This window comes from Alligator mississippiensis, chromosome 11 (genome assembly GCF_030867095.1).
Source record: "Alligator mississippiensis isolate rAllMis1 chromosome 11, rAllMis1, whole genome shotgun sequence".
Classification (NCBI taxonomy): domain Eukaryota; kingdom Metazoa; phylum Chordata; order Crocodylia; family Alligatoridae; genus Alligator; species Alligator mississippiensis.
Window position 1 is genome coordinate 71,193 of NC_081834.1, and position 21,937 is coordinate 93,129.

The 21,937-nt window shown below is 54.0% G+C and overlaps 1 protein-coding gene across 1 annotated transcript; it reads left to right on the plus strand.

Moving 5' to 3' along the window:
- Positions 1-10,588: 10,588 nt before the first annotated feature.
- LOC132244005 (protein TsetseEP-like) lies at positions 10,589-18,714 on the plus strand. The gene is made up of 4 exons (XM_059714829.1): positions 10,589-10,802; positions 15,977-16,473; positions 18,387-18,458; positions 18,676-18,714. The coding sequence occupies exons 1-4, from the start codon at positions 10,727-10,729 to the stop codon at positions 18,712-18,714; spliced, it is 684 nt and encodes a 227-aa protein (XP_059570812.1). The 5' UTR covers positions 10,589-10,726.
- The last annotated feature ends 3,223 nt before the right edge of the window (positions 18,715-21,937 follow it).

Sequence of the window (21,937 nt, forward strand, 5' to 3'; positions counted from 1 at the left end):
GGAACCTGGTGCCTGTTTCTGACCGGAGGACGAGGCTGTGGCTGCGGGAGGTTGAAAGTGCCTCCCCGGGGTTCGAGCCCCGCAAGGGGCAGGAGCGCAGGGGAGTGGGCCAAAGCTGGGGGGCTGAAGGCCTGGCCAGTCAGTTGGAGCCCGAGGGGCCGACACCAGAGAGGGCCCAGGGGCCAGATCTCAGGTGTGGATCCCCTTCCTCTTGCAGACACAGCTGGGAGCACGCAACTTGAGTTTCCCCTTCCCAGTGCTTCCCCCACCCCTCCCTGGCACCACGTCTCTGCACTCGTCTTCCCCAGGACCCTGCGTGCCCTGTCTAAGGGCTGGTTTTGGAGCACATCTAGGCTCTGAGCGTCGTCTCCGGCCAGTATTACACCTGCGCTGTTTCATCGTCTTTCCCAGCCAGGCCCAGCTCAGCCCAGGACTGAGCACAGTCAAGTCAGGGCAATACTTCCCTTCACTCCTTACCCCGGCGATCCAGATCGTGCTGCGTGTCTCTGCTGCAAGCTGCCTAACCAAGCAGGAAACCTCCGTCCCTTTTCTTCAATACATTGGAAGTCAAACGAAGGCACCAGGTAATGGGGGGCTCGGCAGGCCACGCTTGGCAATCTGGGGGTTGCACCAGATGAAAAAGCTGATCTCTTGAACAAAACCTTTGCCTCCATTTGTCTGAGCAGGGCCTGAGACATGCCCCGCCAGGATCCCGGACAGCCCCAGGAGAGGCACCCCCAGGCCTGGGCTCAGGGAGGACCGAGTTAGGGAACTGCTGGAGGGGCTGGACGTGTTCAAAGCAGCCGGTCCAGATGCTCTCCACCCCAGGGTGCTGAGGGAACTGGCAGGGGTCCTTGCAGGGCCCCGGACACGGCTTCACGAGCACTCGTGGGGCTCTGGCGAGGTGCCGGAGGACTGGAAAAGGCCAATGTGGTCCCCAGTCTCAACCAAGGGAGGAGGAGGACCCAGGTCATGAAAGGCCCGTTAGTCTCACCGCGGCTGGGGAAGCTGCGTGCGAGAACGGTGCAGGAGCACAACTGCGAGGGGCACTGGTCAGACCATGCTGGAGTACTGCGTCCAGCTCTGGGCGCCGCACGTCAGGAGGGATGTGGCCAGCGTGGAGAGGGGCCAGAGGAGGCCACCCACATGGTCAGGGGCAGCAGGGCAGGCCCTTCCAGGAGAGGCGACAGGACCTGAACCTGGTCAGCCTCCACAAGAGGAGGCGGAGGGGGATCTAGTGGCCTTTTACAAACTAGTCCGAGGGGACCAGCAGGCACTGGGGGAGCCCCTGTTCCCCCGAGCACTCCCAGGAGCGCCTAGAAATAATGGCACAAGCTGGCAGAGGGCAGAGTCGGGCTGGATACCAGGAGGCGCTCCTGCACAGTCAGGGCGGCTAGGACCTGGAGCCAACTTGCAAGGGAAGTGGTGCTGGCTCCTCCCCGGGGCTCTTCAAAAGGAGGCTAGACAGTCAGCTAGCCGGGGTGGTTTGATCCCCGCGCTCTTCACTGCCCACAGCCGGGGGGCGGATTGGGTGATCTGCTCAGGTCCCTTCAGACCCTCTCAGCTAGGAAACTAGAAAACACAGTGGCACGTGGAGGCAGCCAGGTCTTATCGGTCCCCGAGAGCTCCAGTGGGCTCACAAACAAGGACGTGGCACACACGACCCCCAGTGAGAGCAACGCGTGGCTGGTTTGGAAATGGTTTTGGACATGCTGTACACCGCACGTAGAGACCCCCCTTTTCCAAACAAGGCCACGGAGCCCGTACACAAAACGGAGCCTGTGTTTCACTCTTATGTGACAAAAGGGACTTTATACAATTTCTTATGCCCCTGCTTCTGTCCCTTTCGTAGCACACCGAGAGTCCATCGAAACACCAAACACGGGGTGGAAGAGATGTCGGGAGGCTGCGTAGTCGCCCCCTGCTCAAGGCAGGATCACCCCCTACAAACCCACCCAACCAAGCATCGAACCGGCTCTCACGCACTGGCAAGCATGGACATTGCACAACTCTCTGGGGAGCCTGTTTCAATGCTCAAAAAGAAATCACCCTCGTACAGTGGGAAAGGGCTAAAGTCAAACCTAAATATCCCCTGCTGCAATTCTTCATTGCCTCTGAGCCTGTTTCCTGTGGCTGAAGAAAACAGGACACATCCCCACCCTCCCCACAGCCACCTTCCAGAGGTTTGCAGACATTGAGCTCTCGAGGACTAAACTTAGAGTGCATTCATTCAAACAAGGTTCATCCATCTTCCAGTGCTTTCGTCTCAAATGAAAGCGATGCCGTCATTACCGTTAAAGACTCAGGCAGGAAAGGTAAAATCAGCATCAGCATGGTAGAGAAGGAGCATGGCCTCAAGGCACAGGGACCACATGAGATCCATGAAAGAGCCTCTTTAGCCACTGCTCTGGTGAAAGGGCTGTTTCACCAAAGGCAGAAGAGGGAGGTGGAGGACACGCATCTGTTTAAACAGTTCGCCCTCCAGAAAGGGCAAGGGCTTGAAGGGAACGGAGGGAAGTTGCCCATGAAGGTGGTGAAATGCGGAGAGCCTGGGAAGGTGCACACCGCCAAAAGGCCCAGTGTAGGCGGCGAGTGATTCAGTGTATTCCTCCCAGCTCAGAGCTGGGAGCCAGTGGCAGCCCCCCTGGGCTCCAGAAATCGGGGTCACAGTCACCGCAGGGAACACGTGTGAGCTAGACCTGGGCCATCGGTCTCTGTGCACACTCAAGAACTGGTGTGAGTTAGGAGCTGGTGTTGCAGTCCCTTTGCTCGTGTGCTGTCACAGTGTCCTGCAGGGAAAGCCTGGCAGGGCGCAGTCCTGGTTGAAGTCCCTGCAAGCCAGTCCCTGGTCTCACACCCGGTGGCTGATGCAGCGGTGTGGCTGGACACAGCGGAGACGTGCACGTGGGGAGACGCGGAGAATGCGGACACGCATCACAATGGCCCCTTCTAGAACCGGCTCGGCGCGGTGCGGCTCCTGGAGACGCACACAGCAGTTGACCTGAACTGCTCCCCAGCTGTCACTGCTTGGGAGGCAGGGCACAACTGCGCCCTTGCTGTGCTGCTGACCGCAAGGGTAAGTGTGGGCACCCGCCCCAGCATGGTGCCTAGTGGGCAGATCGGGGGGTGTTTGCACCCACACGTGGGGAGCCCTAGGGCTGGAGGACTTGTGGCTGGGGTAGTTTCACTTGTTTGGTGTCATTTCTTTCCCAAACGGACTTCAGCCCGCTTCAGTAGCAAGCCAAGGGCTGAAGTGTGCAGTGTGCTTGCCCGACATGGGGGGAGGAGAGCGGGGGCTCTGCTTGGAGCTAGGACATGGGGCCGGGCAGGCATGGTGAGGGCTTGCAGCGGAGCAGGCAGTGAGGGGGCGCATCTTGCTTTAGGGTTACCCTATTTCCAGGTCCAAGAAACAGGACACCTGCCACGTGGCGGAGGGGGGAGGGGGAATATGATGGGGGGGGCGGGCAGTGAGATGCCAGTGCCCTGTCGCTGCCCGTTGTGTTGCCCCCACGGCCAAGCCACAGCCCCCGCCAGCCCTGCTGCTGCCCCCACCTCCCAACCCACTGACCCCAGCCCTGCCAGTGCCCCTCACCCCAAACTGCAGGACCCTGCCCCCCGGGCCGTGATGGTGCCCCTCACTCCCGACCCGCACCCCCTGGCACTGCCAGTGCCCCCCTTCCTCCTTATCTGTGCGGTGATTTCAAGTCAAACGAGGCATTTCTGAGTAACAAGACACCATACGAACATAAAGTAAGTAGGAATTACTGGCGGTGGGTTCAACTTCTCTTTCTTCTTTCTTTCAGACAGCTACAGACGACTGGAGAGTCTGCTCTCCCGGGTCCCAGACATGGGCTGTTTTGGAGAAGGAGAAAGGTAAATCGAAGAGAGATGCCAATTCTCAGTCTCGTGTACTCTGTTTGTCTTGCCTAATTTGATAGATTCAGCTGTTAATTGAGGAGTGCAGTGGTCAGCAGAGCTTCACAACGTGTGCTAAGGAAACGCACCTTTTCTCTTCCAAGCTTCCTGCTTTCATCTGTGTGAAGTATTGATTTCTATGCGTTCAGCTGGGTGTCCAGTGACCTACCCTGGGTGCAGTCCCCTACCCTGGAAATCTTCCAGAGGAGACTGGGCGGTCACCCCTAAATGTGAGGAGTCCAGCGACCCCTTCTGTTAGACCCCGGCGCCACGCCGCGCCCAGCGACTAGGGAGGTGACGATGCGATTGCTCGTGAATCCTGTGACTCGTTAGCCAGAGCAAGCAGGGCGCAAACACCGGCACACACTGCGCGCAGCAGCTTTATTCAGCATGGAGACAGCTTTGGACTAGCTCCCAAAACCCAACAAACCGGGGAGCCACAGGAACAATATTGTTTTTCCATATTTCTACACTGTGCTTTATACTGTGCATTAACACTCGTTCGCCCCTCGCCCCTCTTATGTTCCACCCATTTCTCCTCCCAACTCGAGCTCCTCCTCTCTTTCCTGGTTGCTGCATTCCCAGGGAATCGCCTCTGCATTTCCTTCTGTCCATGCCTCTCTGCTGAAAGCGCACGCCTAAGCCCTTGACTTGACTTCTTCGGTCGCTGGGCGGATTTCAGCAAAACCTGGAAGCTTCACCATTCGCCTTTTCGCGCGTGTTCATCGCGGATTCTGTCACCAATGACGTGTTGTTTCCCACATTCCCGTCTGTTTTTCTGTGCCAGGTTGTACCATCTTCCACAGTCCTAAAACGTCACCTCGCTCACAGCACGCACACTCGCACAGATTCACTTGCTGCTTTTTCCTCCGAAAACGGCTGACACAGTCAGGACGGTTACTTTGCATGAGCAACTGGCTGGCTTAGAGATCATTCTGCCTTGTGCTCAGCAGCTTTGCTAGGCCACAGGTTCAAGCCTTGTATTCAGCTGCAAATTCGATGTGCCCAGAAAATCCACATAGTGTTGCCCTAACACCTTCTTTGTAGCACTGATATATTTACACCAATAAACCCACCATGGTGTTTGAGCTGTCCCGTAAAAATACACAGCTATCTGCTTGTCTTTGATATTCCAGATCCTATGCCACTCTGTTACCCTTGGCCAAAATAGCACACCCCTCCCTCTTCTCCCCCAAGCCATCGTTATCAGGTGTGCGACGTGTCTGTGTATCTGCCGTGGGTGGCCGAAGGACAGTGGTATGTCCTGTCTATATTTTGGGAAGCATTTTGCAGTCTTTCAGAATGAATGAGGATGCATGGATATAAAAGCAGGGCACAATCATTAGAAGCGTGTACCCACATGCAGCAAAACTAGCAATGGCACAAACTTGCTTTATGCTGCAGTGCATGCCCTTGCGCATGTGGCTGGTGCAGGGCATTTTGTCTTGGGTGGGAGTGGGAGGCTGGGGTCAGCACCCGTTCTGGCCCCAGCAACTTCACTTGGGGCCTCCCTGGGCAGCAGTGGCAGCAACCCCACGGCTTGGAGCCTGCCCGGCAGCCAGGACATAGCTCTGCCCAGCCAGGCTCTGGTTCTGGAAGCACGCACTGTTGCCACGGGCACCGAGCCAAGGTTTTTCTTTTGTTTTTTGACACCAGGATCTCTCGGTGTCAAATTTTGGCACCACACTGTAAATCTGCAGCATGGCAAATGGGTGCACGTGCACAATGGGTGGTATGTGGGGCCTGAAATGGGTTGGAGGTGCCACAAACTGCATGTGCACGCTCATCGGGACAAGTTTTAGTCGTACAAAGAAATGACACAATGCGTGTTGAACTATTTTTCTCTTTGCATCTCTCTCTCTGATTTAGTTTGATTTTGAAAGGTAGAGATGTGTTTAGCACCCAATCACCTTGGCTCCTTGCACCCTAGAAGTAGTAACTGAGAATTAACCAGCTTTTGAACTCATTGACAGGGCAGATCAGGAGGAAGGGTGCGGGTGCATCACTCTGCATTCTTTCCTGAAGTGCTGCCGCCCCAGCAGGCAGGAAGGGCACAAGGAGGAAGGCCTGGAGCAGGGAGCCAGCTCCAGGAGGAGCAGTAGGAGCCAAGAGCAGGTAAGACCATCCAACACTCGGCCCCCTCCACGCACAACCAACCCGCCCTTCTCTGCCTCGGGCGCAAAACTTCTGCCTTGTACCCCTATCTGGAGCCCGAGGGCCCAATCTGGGACCTCTCCATTTAAAAATCCTAGATCTATCCTGCCTTTTGAAGAACCCTTTCCAAACGAACAATGCCCATTTGTAGCCTCACTGCTAAGAAAACCAATTCCTCTTTAAAGATCGCAACCAACTGGCAAATTGAGCTAGTCCCAGGGTGGCTGTCTTTACCCATCCAGAATTTGGCCGTCCCCCACGACGGTCCTGTCTCTGTCAGTGGTCACAAACCGGTGGTATTTGGAGACATCCTGCGGAGGAGGGTTTCAACCCCATTTTGAATGCGAAGTGCTGAGCTTGATCATTACTGAGGAGGCAGTTGCCAAGGATGCTTTCTTTCTCAACAGAGACTTTTGGCATTTGTTTCCATAGCTCCAAGTTTGGGTGTAAAAGGGGTGCTTCCTGTGGTCACAACTCATTGGCATTTTGCTGCAGAGCCAACACTATAGGTTCAACGGACCCACCTCCTTGGTGCCTGCCGTGCAGAGAACGGCTGCGAGAGACCACTACTAGCGGTGATCTCGAGACGTCCTCCTGCAGTAGAGGGTCAGGTGCACGGCTTAGCACAGATCCTCCTTTCTGATAGGAAATAATTTTCCAGGTCCGGGGTGATGTACATGGAAGCAGCAGGCTTGGACGGTGATGAGCCTGTTTCAGGTGTTAGCACAGGTTTTGCTCATGTCGCAGACTTTTCCAAACTGTTTTAGAAAAATACCGATCGAACTTTGATCATCCAACACAAATTCAGGTTTTTTAAAAGTTGAAAATTTTGCAAGATCCAGAGCAGCGGTCCTCAGGGTTTTGAGGTTCAAACCTGTCCGCATTAGACTCACGGCATGCTTATCTTGTACTCATTTTTTGTCTGGGGGCCGAGCTCTTCCCAGGTAGGCTTTGCTGCACCCGGGCTGGGCGGCAGTGGTGCTGGGATGGGGGTTGGGGGGGCCATGACCAATTTTGGGGTGGCTGCAGGGCCCCCTCCAGCCCCCTTCCCAGCACCAGCACCACCTGCCCCGAGCGCAGCCCAGCCCAGCCCAGCCCAGCCCCTGCCGGGAAGAGCCCGGCGCCGCCCCGGCCCCAGCACACGTACCTGGTGCCGATGCAGTCGAGGTCTTGGCATGGATCCCAGTATGCTACCTTGGAAAGTGGGTTCCCCTTCTGCAAATGGGAGTGATGTGCAGCTTTTCAGGAACGCATCTACCACACGCAGCGAGGGCAACCTGGAAACCCGTCTCCTGGTTCAAAGGACACAGCCCACGAGAGCTGAGAATGGTTTGGACTCCCTAGATTCCTACTGGAAATCTCTGAGTGTATCTTGTGACTCCCGTACAGGTGTTTGCACACACACAGTGCTAATCACACCTTTCCCTGCGTGCGTTGAGGGGCCCGAGATACACGCGGACCATTATTTGTTGGGGACTGTGAACGGGCATTATCCTAAGGGCTGTAGATTTGCACTGACTCGTGTGACCGATCTACCTATTTCCAGGTTAACAAGTGTTTTTCTCCATAAAAGTCTGTTAGCGCTGGTGGGAGGTCATCCCGACACTGGGTAGAGCAAGGAACTGAGCAGGGGCTTCTCAGCACGCGGCCGTGACACCGCAGGGACAGCGCCCCGGCACCTCGGTACACGTGGAAATACAGGAATGAAGAAACTCAGACATCGTCTTGAAGTCTCTGCCTTTTAATTCCCAAAGTCTCCGATAATATTCCTGTTTATAACTGGACTAGTTAAAAACGCAACGGGGGAAACACCCACTTGTCACTGTCAAGATGCATATTTGCATCTTCTATCTGTCTGGGGCTTTCCAACCCAGCTGTCTTTCCAAACAAGGACCTGCCTCACTCCCAGGGACCATTTCCCACTGTGAACATGTCTTTGCCTCTGCAGTAATCACGATGGCTTGTTCCCATTCACTTGAGCGGGCTTGGATCAGGTTCCAGCTAGCGCAAAGGCAAGTGTAAAAGGGAGACGAAATATTGTCTCTCGATGTAAAACTTGAAGAGGGACACAGGGAGACAAAATAGGTGGAGGCTCCGCCGGGGTATGCCTGGACTCGTGGGATTAACACTCTTCCTTCACAAACCGTGTTTGATCCCATCTGGCCAAGACTTCGTTTTCTATCTCCTCCACCGACAGGTACTGCTGATACGAGACCTCCCCGCTCCAGCGCTGGGTGGACGTGGGGTTCGCGCTGGTTCGGAGGAGGGCCGCTGCCGACTCGTAATGCCATGATGTTGATCTTTTGTTTCCCAGGCCGTTGAAGACCGTGTTGAAAGCCTGCTGCAGGATTTCCACAATGTCACCAGGTTTTTCTGTGACTACAGGGCCTTTTCTTCTCCAGGCGAGGTCCTGGAAGTCCTCCTGAACAGGTAAGAGCCAAGAGCTGTGGAGGAAGCTGTAAAGGCCTTTATTGGTGGGATATTGCAGGAAACGATCTCAAATAGCATTGAAGAAGGCATACTTAAGAAGCTAACTGATTTGCATGTATGTCTAACAACCCGGGCTATCGCTATCCCTCTGCATAACTCTTTGCTCCATGAGTCGGGCTCTGCTGGATCAGAGCAGGGATTTCACAGGCCTAAAGGCACAAAGCATCCCCCTTCCTCCCCCTGCGCCACAATACTCCTCCAGCTCTGCTGTCGTGGAGGGACAGCACCCCAGCTTTGGTTTCCAGGGAAAAGCCTGGTTGAGCCAGACGAGATGAACCAGGTGCTCTTCTATTCTCAGTTCCTCCATCTGTGAAATAGGGACAAAGATAATATTTGACCTGCCTTGCGAGATTGGTGAGACATAGCTGCTGTTTGCCAAGTCCTTTGACAGTCTCAGATGAAATGTTCCCTCCAAGGGCAAAGCCTTGGTACTAGTATGGGCAGCGCTCGAGCACATGGCCCGTCGCATCGCAGACTGAAGTGTGCAGGCTGGGCAAGACTGCTTAGGCTTGAATTCAGTCGCACCAATTGCCACTCTCCCCAGCATCGTGAACGGGATATAAAATGGTAGATGGATGACATTATGAAGGGGAGTAAAGAGAATGACATTTTTCATCTTTTTTCTCTAAGATAGTTTGAATAGGGAAGTCTTGATTTTTTACTGTCTGGGCAAGGTATTGACATAAACTGCCTTACCATTGTGACGTAGACTGTTTTTTTAATAACCATCTAAAATATCCATTTTGATATTTAGGCATGGAAACAAGGACGCCTGGATTGGCTCAGGAGACGCCAGAAGAGTCCTCGGGAAGTAAGTGTGGCTTTCTGCTGTACAGGAAAACCTGTCAGGATTCAGAGCGTGTGGTCAGCTTAAGCATCTATATATATGATATGTGTGTGTTTGTGTGATATATATATATATATGTATGTATGTATTTCCCTAGCCTTTGTAATTAAGTGTCTATATGTGTGTGTGTATATATATTGGTTTCCCCCTTGTCAATCCCCCTGATCCCCTTTAGCTCCGGCAGGGCATCGCTGTGAGATGCTCCAGAAGAGCACTAGCACGGCTTCCGGCAGTAAGCATTTGGCTAAGTCGCCTTAACTCCCCTGATCTTGCTCCTCAATGACTCGATTTAAGCACGGGTTCATGTAGCTTCAATTCTTTGATTTGTTCTCGGGAAAAACAAGTCCCACGTCCTGTTTCTGTCATATGCCATGCCCAGGAAAGAACCAGTAACTAGTGAATAGAAGAGCAGAGTCTCACCTGCAAGCCCTCACACCACAGTTTTCCCTCCCAGGAACAACCTTTCTACCAAGTTTCATGAATGGGTTTTTGGAGTTGTCATCATTTCAGCATTGTCCAGTCCTAAGACATTGTGGCAGGGGTGTCACAGAGAATGCCACAGGTTTGCATAGCACATTACGAAATGACGATGAATACTTAAGATTATTCATGATAAGATAGCTGACCTAGCAGTCCCACCATCGCAAAGTCCTTTCTGAACTGGGTGGCGGTGGGGTTGGGAAGTGCGAGTAGGGCATGCTCTGGGAAGCAGCAGCTGGGCAGCGGGATCCGGCCTGTTGTTGGGATCTGGCTGGATAGGGACCTGGCTATGCCCACCCGCCTGCGGGACACAGATGTTGGGCACCGCCGGGATGGAGCACGTGTGTGTGTGCCTGCATTACCCCTTCCACGTGAACGCAGGTGTATATGCTGATAATAACCCTTGTGTGTCCAGGGTAGATTCATCCCTCTATTAAAGCAGCTTTTCTGCTTCTAGTAGTGGACAGCCTTTCTTGTTCACCCCTCTCAGAAAGGATCTCCTCCAATCAGAAAAGGTGCAGGGAAGGGCAGTACAGAGAGATGGATGCGGTAGTCATAGAACCAGGTTCAGTCAAAGATTGCAGCTGTCCTTTCTAAGGCGCCCAGATCAGAAGTCCTTGCTGGCTCATGGCAGAAGGAATATGTCCATCTTCTCGAGACAGGCTGAGTGACAAATATCACTGTTTCAAAGACTGACCATGGCCGGATTTGGTCAATGTATTTGTTTTCAGCCCGCTAGCCCTCCTCCTCAGCACCTGGCTCCTTACAACACCAGACGACTTTAGGGAGGCACCAGGTTACCCCAGCTTGAAAAGACTGCTCCACTACCTGCAAGGAGACATGCCTGGCTCCCAAGTGCTGGAAGAGGCAGAACACCTCCTGGCCAAGTTTCTCAGCGAAGAGCTAGAAAATGAGAGTAAGTTATATTTTTTCCCAAGCTATCGCTGCCTAACCTCCCAAACCTGAGCAAAGAATTGCATTTGGGGGGTAAATGTTACCAACAGTTATATTACCAGGGCAAATTCTGATATCGCTGACATGAGAGGGCCAGGCCCTGCAGACTTGAGGGTATGTCCAGTGTCCAACTGACACGTGGTCCTTCACCCAGGTAGAAACTTTCCTGTGGCAAAGAGGTTTGTGGTTCTGCTTCTCAGACCTGGTGCAATGTGTGAGCTAGGACTGGTGTCGAGCTTTGGCACAGCAGTGCAGAGAAATGATATATGAAAGAAGGGAAACAAAAGAAAAGCAGTATTTCACCCCAGAAACCTGACCTGCTGGGTGTTGCAGAAAGAAGGGGTTATTTTAGACTTGGGCACAGCGCCAGGTCAGCTCAGGCATTTAAATGTGGACACAAGACGCATTGCATAAAACACAACTCCTTTTTTCTTCAGCCTCCAAAATCATTCATAGATTCATAGATGTTAGGGTCGGAAGGGACCTCAATAGATCATCAAGTCCGACCCCCTGCATAAGCAGGAAAGAGTGCTGGGTCTAGATGACCCCAGCTAGATACTCATCTAACCTCCTCTTGAAGACCCCCAGGGTAGGGGAGAGCACCACCTCCCTTGGGAGCCCGTTCCAGACCTTGGCCACTCAAACTGTGAAGAAGTTCTTCCTAATGTCCAGTCTAAATCTGCTCTCTGCTAGCTTGTGGCCATTGTTTCTTGTGACCCCCGGGGGCGCCTTGGTGAATAAATCCTCACCAATTCCCTTCTGTGCCCCTGTGATGAACTTATAGGCAGCCACAAGGTCGCCTCTCAACCTTCTCTTGCGGAGGCTGAAAAGGTCCGGTTTCTCTAGTCTCTCCTCGTAGGGCTTGGTCTGCAGGCCCTTGACCATACGAGTTGCCCTTCGCTGGACCCTCTCCAGGTTATCCGCATCCTTCTTGAAGTGTGGCGCCCAGAATTGCACGCAGTACTCCAACTGCGGTCTGACCAGCGCCCTATAGAGGGGAAGTATCACCTCCTTGGACCTATTCGTCATGCATCTGCTGATGCACGATAAAGTGCCATTGGCTTTTCTGATGGCTTCGTCACACTGCCGGCTCATGTTCATCTTGGAGTCCACTAGGACTCTGACATCCCTTTCCACTTCCGTGCCACCCAGCAGGTCATTCCCTAGGCTGTAGGTGTGCTGGACATTTTTCCTCCCCAGGTGCAGCACTTTGCATTTCTCCTTGTTGAACTGCATCCTGTTGTTTTCTGCCCACTTGTCCAACCTATCCAGGTCTGCCTGCAGCTGTTCCCTGCCCTCCGGCGTGTCCACTTCTCCCCATAGCTTTGTGTCATCTGCAAACTTGGACAGAGTACACTTCACTCCCTCGTCCAAGTCGCTGATGAAGACATTAAAGAGTATCGGTCCAAGGACCGAACCCTGCGGGACCCCACTGCCCACACCCTTCCAGGTCGAGACCGACCCATCTACCACGACTCTTTGGGTGCGACCCTCCAGCCAATTCGCCACCCACCGGACTGTGCAGTCATCCACATCACAGCCTCTTAACTTGTTCACCAGTATGGGGTGGGATACCGTATCGAAGGCCTTCCTGAAGTCTAAGTATACGACATCCACCCCTCCTCCTGTGTCCAGGCGTTTCGTAACCTGGTCATAAAAAGAGACTAGATTGGTCAGGCATGATCTGCCTGCCACAAACCCATGCTGGTTTCCCCTCAGCATAATTTGCCCTGCCGGGCTCTCACAAATGTGAGCCTTGATAATTTTTTCAAAGACTTTACCAAGGATGGAGGTGAGACTGACTGGCCTATAGTTGCCCGGGTCCTCCTTCCTCCCCTTTTTGAAAATGGGGACCACGTTAGCCCTTTTCCAGTCTTCTGGGACTTGGCCCGTGCGCCACGAGCGTTCGAATATTCCCGCCAGTGGCTCTGCAATGATGTTGGCCAGTGCCTTCAGCACCCTCGGATGGAGCCCATCCGGGCCTGCCGACTTAAAGGCATCCAGTTCTTCCAAGTGACTCTGCACCATCTCAGGGTCTACGCATGGCAGTCTGGCGCCTTGCTGCTGCCTCTCTACAACCCCAGTGAGAGACTTGTCGTGCCCCTCGCTTAGGAACACTGAGGCAAAGAACTCGTTGAGGAGTTCAGCCTTGTCCCCCCTATCTGTCACCAATTGTTCCTGCCCATTTAGCAGGGGTCCTATTCCTCCCTGGGCCTTCCTTTTACTCCCAATATAGCTAAAAAACAATTCCTTGTTGTCCTTTACTTGGGATGCCATCCTCAGCTCCATGGTAGCTTTGGCCCGCCTAACTGCCTCCCTACAAGCACGAGCAGAGGAGGTATATTCATCTTTAGTGATCTCACCCTGTTTCCACTTTTTATGTGCTCCCCTTTTGGCCCTTAGGCTGCCCTGGATTTCTGTGGTCAGCCATGGAAGCCTCCTGGCCCCTTGCCCTCTTTTGCCTCGCTCGGGGATCGTCTTGCTTTGTGCCCGAAGGATCGTTTCCTTTAGGCACAGCCACCCTTCTTGGGCTCCCATCCCATCAAAACTCCTACTCTGCAGTGCTTCCTTGACTAATCGCCTGAGTGCATTGAGATCAGCTTTCCTAAAGTCTAGCACTTTCACCCTACTAGTTACCTTACCCATTCGACGTCTTATGTTGAATTCTATTATAAGGTGATCACTGTCTCCCAAATGGCTACCGATCTGGAGGTCCCCTATCATGTCATCTCCCGTTGCCAATACCAGATCCAGTATGGCATTCCCCCTAGTGGGACCATGCACCTCCTGTGTCAGGTGGAGGTCCTGTACCCAGGTTAGAAACCTGCGTGAGTGATGGGACTTTGCCGTCTGCGTCTCCCAGCAGATGTCCGGGTAATTTAGGTCTCCCATGACTACCGCCTCTTTAGCTTTTATGGTCTCCGAGAGTTGCCTCAGGAGCCCCGCGTCTATTTCTTCCCCTTGGTGTGGGGGTCTGTAGCAGACCCCTACCACCAAATCCCTTTCTCCTTGCCCCCCATGTAGCCTAACCCACAATCCTTCTACTTCCTCAACCTCGGATTCTGTTTTGATGAGGGTTGACATATATTGCTCACTGACATAAAGTGCAACCCCCCCCCCCCCCCCTTTCTTCCCTGACCTGTCCTTTCTATATAATCTATAGCCCTCAATATGTACCGCCCAGTCGTGGGATGAATCCCACCAGGTCTCTGTTAGCCCCACTAAGTCACAGGTGTTTAGTGCTAGCAGGAGCGCTAGTTCAACCTTGCAGATTCGTATCTGCAAGGTTGCTAATATGTGTCCAATGAGGCTCTGTCCCGGGGTTGGGTCCAGTGGGTCAAGACAATATTCAGGTCGATGTTTTGATCCAACTGTTGTTCAAAGTCAGCAGAAGTTTCCCGGGGGTTTGTTCCCGCATTTATTTCTTGCAGTAATATTGGAAAAAGGGTCTGAAACTTTGAGTGACAGACACTCCCTTGCATGAGAACGAAATGATCCACATCCTGAAAGAACGGCTCCGAATTACAATGCACTTGTCTGTGTAGCAGGGAGTGCGGAGAGGGCAGGGCAGTGTCTAATCTGAGCGTATGATAGGAGCTGTCTTAGAGCGATCACTTGTGTTGTGTCCATCCCGTTTGCTCATGGTTATACAGAGCTGAACGAGCTGTTCTTTCCAAAGTACATCCTGCTTTCTCCACAAGCACATTTAAAGGCTCAGTGAGGAGCCATTGGTCGAAGGCATTTCTTTAGTGAGAAACATGCAGGCAGAGCTTTCTATATGCAGCCTGAGCTCTAGAGACCCCCACGAGGACTCTCGGCAGGGCCCACCCATGTAGATTAGACTGCAAGGCTGGGGCAAGAGACAAGACACACACAAGTCCATTCTGGGGTTTGCCCATGCTGTGCTGGAGTGTGTGTGTGCGTGTGTGTGTGTGTGTGTGTGTGTGCGCGTGTGTGTGTGTGTGGATTGGAGGCCCCCCACGTTTGGGGCAGGAGGGGCACCAGTCTACCGGCCCAACCCTCCAGCACAGGCTGGGCAACCCCAGACACAACTCCCTCCCCTCCCTTCCCCACATGGGTGTCTGGTGGCTCTTGAGTCAAGGGGCAGCACGTGCCCCCCCACCCCGATACCAGTCAGCAACCGGGGGCACCCCAGAGGCCGATCCCAGTGGTTGGGGGGTGCCCCCCGGTGGCCAATCCTGCTGCCTGCGGGGCCCCGATCTCACTCACCATAAAAGCAGCCGCGCTGCTTCGGGAACTTGGTGACCACTTCCAGAAGCAGCGCGGCCATTGGAGCTGGCAGCCCCACTCCCCGGCCAGCGCTCGCAGGAGGGGCTCTGGTGCTCCCGCCTGCTACCCTGCCCACCGGCTACACAGGGAACGCAGCATGACAGGGGTGCCCGGTGCTCTCAGGGGGTGCACCCCCGTGCATTCCCTGTGTCGCCCCTGCTTCTCTGCCCGCATCCTAAGGACAGCACCAGGAACAAGGCCAGGCTGCTTCAGCCCAGCCCTGCTCCTGGCATGTCCTAACAGCAGTTGATGAAGGCGCTCTGCTTTGGAGCGCCTTAGTCTGCACCTTCGTGTAATGAGGGCTCATTGGTCTGACAATCAGGCATTTTTTAAAGTGCTCTGCAGCCATGCCTGTCTCTCAGTGCTTGGGTGTAGAGTGCTGTCAGCGGCTGATCATGGGCTAAAGCATCACTTGTCAGTGCCTAAAGAATATTGTAAGAAATACCAGACAAGGCAAGCCTAGCCCAAGAGTTTGGGAGCCGGCAATCAGTGCGGGTAAGAAGGTAAGAAGAGTTTTAGAGAAGTGGGTTTTAAAGAAGGATTTGAAAACAGAGACGTGTTGATGGAGTTAGACTATAGGGGAAATGCCAGCAGAAATGAAGAGGTTAACATCTTGTCGAACAGGATCTGGAGTTGATGTTACTGAGTTAAGACAGAGAGAGAGGAGAGATTCGAGTTGGGGCAGGGAAAGAATCAGAAAGGGACGACGGAGAGACTCTTTTTGTGAACAATTCTTGTACAATGTCATTGATGTGGCTTCTTTTCATAAAAGAGCCACACATAACTAAGGCTGGTACAGCCATTTTCACTTAGCTCATTTAGCTCCAAATAAATTGTTGTATTTAGGCCAGAGCGGGGACCAGCTCGAGGACCAGCCCGGGGACCAGCCTGAGCTCCAACATGAGGAGCAGCCTGGGGACCTGCCCAAGGACCAGCCTGGCAACCAGCATGAGGACCAGCCCGGGGACCAGCCCGTGGAGCAGCCTGAGCTTCAGCATGAGGAGCAGCCCGGGGACCACCCTGAAGACCAGCCTGGGGACCTGCCCAAGGACCAGCCTGGCAACCAGCATGAGGACCAGCCCGGGGACCAGCCAAGGGTCCAGCCCGGGAAACAGCCCGAAGGCAAGCCTGTGAAGCTACCCAGGGACCAGCCTGGGGATCAGCCTGTGGTCCAGCCCGAGGACGAGGCTGAAGATCTGCCCAAGGACCAGCTTGGGGACCTTTCTGAGGACCATGACGAGGACGAGCCTGGGGACCTGCCTCAGGACCAGCCTGGGGACGTGCCCAAAGACAAGCCTGGGGACCTGCACAAGGACCAGCCTGGGGACCTTTCTCAAGGAAAGGTATGGTCTAGAACCTTTTGCTCAAAGTATTCGGTGTGAAAAGGGTAGGAGGAACTGGCAATATTTACAGTCTAAGTGAAAGTTGAGTTTCCACGTCCATTGGCTGCTCCTGTCCCCCACAAGCTGGTCCTAGCTGTGAGCAAACACAAGTGCGCGGCTGCAAGCAGCTTCAGTGGCCCACCTCATTGCATGTGGTGTCAGATAAAGATGTTCAAAACGTAGTGTCTTCTGGAACGTGTGTCTTCTGGGGCTCCCCACCTGCCGGTGCTTTCAGAGTGGGAGGGGGCAAGGGAGCAGGAGTTGAGTCTGGGGGTTTCAGCCCCCCTCTACAGGCTGGGGCCAGTGTAGTGCAGCCCCCAAGGTGGGGTGGGGGCTCCACTTCCCCCACTCCATCCTTTAGCACCAGGTGCGGAGCCCCAAGTACCAGCTCCCTCCACTGCCTTCCGCCTCCCATTCGCAAACAGCCAGGACTGCACAGAGCCTGGCCCTGGCTGTGGGAACCTGCTTGCAGGCTCCCGGCGGGCAGCGAGATCCCCGCCCCTCTGGACCCGCAGTGACCTTCGGTTTGGTCTGGGGTAAGGGTGTAACTCAGATCACTTTGCAAAACTTGTTCTGAGTTACAGCTGGGAGCTCCACTTCTCTCTGCACCCTTAGGGCACGTCCGCACGTGCAGGCCCATGTGCTTGCAGCAGCTCAGATAGGAGCGGCACGTATTTGAGCTGGGGATTTCTCCTCAGCACATGTGTCTGCACGTGGCCTTTGGTGTGGGGCAAGTTGTGACACTTGGGGCAAAATAACCCTGCCCAGCTCCTCCCGGATCTGCAGCCAGGGGCAGCCAGAGCCTGCAGCCAGCACCGGTTTGCAGGAGTGGGGTGGGACAGGGGGTGGGGTGGGCGTGGGGGGTGGGACAGGCGGTGGGTGGATTGTGAGGGGACTGTGGGTGAGTGGGAACTGTGTGAGGGGGCTGCTCAGGAGGGGTGGGTCCTCTGCCCCCAAACAGGGCACAGCCCCCCCCCACAACCCATGCTCTGCTGCCCCCAGCACCACAGCCTTCCCCGCAGGGCCCACAGTTCCCCTGCATGGCCCACCCCCACAGTACTGCAGCCCACTACCCAGCCCGGCTGGGCAACTGGCAGGCAATGCCGTGCTGCCACTTACCCAGCCAGGGTAGGGGGCACAGGATGTGGGCATGGCAGTGCTGGGAGTGGGGTTTGTGCCCTGCAACTGCTTGCCCCCTTCCGCCCGGAGCAAGGTGCACCTGCATCATGCCCCTGCCCCCCGCCTGTCCTGGCTGGGCAAGAGGCAGCGAGGCATATCCCCCACTCCCAGCACTGTCGTGCCTGCAGCCCGGGCCCCTCTGCCCTCCTCCCCATGTCCCATGCCCCCCTCCCCAGCTGGGCACAAGTCAGAGGAATCTGCAAACACAAAGGGGTGCAGGAGATGGAAGCCGAGTGTCCAGTGTCTTTGAATATTAGTTTCCTTTTCATATCCCAAGAGAGCCCGTTTCCTTGGGCAAGGAGCCTTGCCCGATAGGGAACGGCAGAGAAAGGTCAGTAGGCACGTCTGCTCTGCAGGAGCTCCTTCCTGAGCAAAGCACCTTGTGTAGTCGGGATGCCACCGTTTCATTCAGCAGACAAAGTTCTCTGGGTAAAAGTGCTGTCTTTTATTAGACCAACTAAACACCCATTTCACACGGCAACACTCGATACCATCCATGTTTCAGGGGTATTAGTTGTAGATGAAATACTACATATGAATACTTCATTGCAAATACCAAACTGAGTTACTCCTGTCAGTAGGACACCACCACTAACAACATCCAAGGACCAGGTGTAGACCCCAAAATACTTGCTCCTGGTTCTACTCTTTCATCCCTACCGCTTCCATCACGTTTCTGACTTTTTCCTCCACAGCACACAGGAGACGCCCGTATAGTTCGGACCACAATGCCGAACAGCAAAGGATCTGTATATAAAAGCATCCTGGTAAGTGATGTGGAAGAGCTGTGTAGATTTATTACTGGATGTGCTTTCTCTGCGAATGATAATTTCTATGTAAAATCTCTGCTGCTCTGATTCACACCAAGACAAAGCTTTGCAATATTAGGGGCCACATAATGCCCTTGATTCTTAGGTGAATCGACACTGGCATTTTAGTAGTCAGAGTACAGTCCACCTCCCAAACTCTTCCCTGGCCTTTCAGCCGGATAATATCCACCACTTGTCCTCAACCATTGAGTAAGGTAAGGAGAAAACGTGCACTCCACTTGTACGAATGGGCGTGCGTGCACAGGTAGGCAGACAGATACACTGAAGAACAGCTTGAGGCAAGTCCCCGGAAGATGCTGTATAGCAATAGAGAGTATGTAGTAACACAAGGCTCCCAAAGGGCAGACACCTCTAAACAGCATCATGTATTAGCCTTCATTTTCCCTTAGAGGACAGTGGAGCTGGAAGGGACCTCAGGAGGCCATGTAATCTAACCCCTGCTGAAGGCAGGATCACTCCTGACTAAACCTTCCCACTCAAGTTACGTCTGACCTGTCCTTAACACTGCACAAGCCAGCCTCCCAACAACTACTATTCCCAGTGCCCAAAACACCAAGAATAACCGTCACCTGCTACAGGTAAAGCAAGGAGGCGAGGCCCAATGCCAAACGTGGGGCTTGGTGTGAGCCCGAGCAGAGAAGCAAAACCCAGGAACTTGCTGGTTGTTTTCGTGCTAGCAAGAGCCTCAGCACACCCGAGTCCAAGCCCCCAGCCCTAACTGCAGCCAGCAGACAGCGCTCCCAGTGCGGCTGCTGTCCTTCCCAGTCTGGGGCTCTCTGCACATTGGCTCAGGAAGCTCTTTATTCCTGCAGCCAAATCATCTGAACAGCAGCGGAGCCAGGACACATCCCTGGAGGAGTCCACTCAAAGCCTCCTGCCGTTCCCACCTGGGTCCATGCACAAGCGCCTTAGAGACCTGGCTCAACAGCCACAAGCAATGTGCTCTGGAGTCATTCGGTTTTGCCCATGTTTCTCCAGGTTGTTTCTGAGAAGGTTGGCTGGGTCTTTCCAGGGAAAGGGAAAGTGTTGAGAAGTAAACCCTGGGCCAGGTTCATGGTGATGCAGCTGCTGCTTGGGCCATCTCACTGGCACAAGGTAGAGTTAGGCAAGAAAAGCCTTGATGGCATAGGACCAGCCTCGTGGCTCCTGGGACTCTGCTCCGTGCGGGTGGTCACGCTGGAAGGAAAGGTTTCAGAGAGACAGAGGCAAAAGCAAAGAGCATTCAGAGTGGTCTTTTTGACACCAGGGACAAACACAATCTAGCCAGGCAGCTTGGTAGAGTCACATACACACAGGCACCGTCACCCTTTGCTAGGATGTGCTGTGCACGAGGCTATTCCCATCGCCGTAATTCCCAGTCGCGCGCTGTCTGTACCTCCTCGATGAGACACCAAGCCAACACGCCAGATAGATAACCTGAAAACAGATGTAGAGAAACAAAGAAGCAAAATCAGTCATTGCAAAATGCTTTTTCCAGTTAACCTGCCAGGACAGGACCACCGTGGTCATTGAAAAAATACTGGCGAAATATGATGTCGACGTCATAGAAGTCGATAATTTTGAACTTGTGCAGGTCATCTCCGAGCACAAAGGTAAGACAGCAAAACTTTTTGCTGCTTAAAATCTCCTCCTCATGGTTGCAGAAGAACATGCATGTGAATCCATTTTAGAAACAGTGCATTGTTTCATCTCAAAGCCAGGGTCAGTCGCCCTCCCGCTTGAGTACCTGGTAGGAGTCAGCACACCGCTGCTCCCCTTTGGCATGCCATGGGTGCAGTTGGGGAAGACTGACAAGTAGAGATCCAGCGCTGACATGTGTCCAGCGGTCTGCAGTCAGGCCCAACTGCAAAAGAAGCAGTGGGAGCATCACCTGTACACTGGCTGCTGCCCAAAAAGCCACAGGGAAGACACAGTCCAGATCCACTCCCTGAAATCCATCCTGCTGGACAACCTCTGCGCCCTCTGCACCAGGAAGGTGTCCCAAAGCCATCCTGACGGTCACAGACCCTACGGGGGAAAGCACTGTATAAATGCAGAGCATTACCCGCAGAATAGCTTTGCCTTCCCAGGGGGGCTCCTTGATTGTATGCATTGCACTTGCAGTGCTCGGCAAGCCCTAAGCCTGCTGGGTATCTTGCGTGGCAGGAGGAGAGTCCACCATCACTCCCTGACCATTGCCAGGTCAAACTCTCATCAGCATCAAATCAGCAGCCGCCTCAGGCCCTGCCCTGGATTTCCCAGCCCTCTTTCAGAGGCAGTGAAAGCAGGGAGGATGCAACGGGAGGGGAGAAAGCCAGGCTGAGCAGGCTTCCTTCTGCTCACCTCTGGGACCCAGCAACCCAAGGCCCCAGCGCTCCCCCTCCCCACACACACACCTCTTTGGAAAACAGCTGTCTCCCATTGCTGGCAGACAGGTATCTGGGAGCTCAGGGAGCAGCAATCTCCTCTGCTGCCAAAAGGCAAGGCTCAAGCCCTGCTCTTGGTGCATGAGGAGGTAAAGGGGTTGTCTCGGCTGAATGGAAGAGAATTGGTCTTGCCCCATTTGTTGAATAAAGCCCCAGCACATGCAAGCTGCACAAAACCACACGTGGAAATGATGCATTAAGGAAGCAAGGCAAATGATTGCCTTCCCCCTAAATGTACAGCCCTGTGTGCATACATCGTGCACACATCGTCTGCAGTCAATGATCTCAGAGCCAGGAAACGGTTTCCTGTAGTGCGCACGTACGTTTGGTGTTATCACACTTGCAGAAGCATAACTTTGGGTGGTACAACATTTCTCATACTTTTGCTGGTGGGAAAGGAGAAGTTATACCTAGTAAAAACCATGTTAAAGCCCCTTATGGGAACTTCAGAGAGGCACGTGCCCAGCCACAGCGCACCTCTGAATGCCCCCCCCATGTCCTGCGCTTGCTTGTCGTGCTGCTATCCAGAGTAAATCACTCGACGCGGCTTTTCTTTTCTTTTCTTTTCTTTTCTTTTCTTTTCTTTTCTTTTCTTTTCTTTCTGCAGAGCTAGTCTTCCCACAGGGAGCTAATGTGTTTTATGGGATGAACAGCCAGTGCAGTACAGACCTCATCCTGCGAAGAAAGCCATGTTTAATTTTCGGCCCATGGCCCGATGAGCACAAGAAGAGGAGGCGCCTACCCAGGCTCTTTCGAGGTGGCCGGAGCAGACGCAGACGCCAAAGTTTCTAAGGAGCTGCCGTGAATCCCATTGCCAGGCTGGGGGACACTGGGGCTGGGGGGTTGGGGTGCAGGCATGGGAGGGATGGGGTCAGGGGGGAAAGGGGAGCAGAGGGGAAAGGGGAGCATTTCTGTGTGTGGGGGATGGTGTGGGAGGGACAGGGGGAAATGGGAGGGAGGCTTCTTTCAAGGGGGGACGGGGCTAGGGTTGTGCGATTGCACAAAAGCAGA

Excerpts from the sequence above, each read along its gene's own strand:
- LOC132244005 (XM_059714829.1), top strand. The coding sequence starts at position 10,727 with ATGCCTGGCTCCCAAGTGCTGGAAGAGGCAGAACACCTCCTGGCCAAG. Across the intron at positions 10,803-15,976 it reads CGAAGAGCTAGAAAATGAGA|GCCAGAGCGGGGACCAGCTC; the intron begins GTAAGTTATATT and ends TGTTGTATTTAG. Across the intron at positions 18,459-18,675 it reads CTGTATATAAAAGCATCCTG|CCGGATAATATCCACCACTT; the intron begins GTAAGTGATGTG and ends CTGGCCTTTCAG.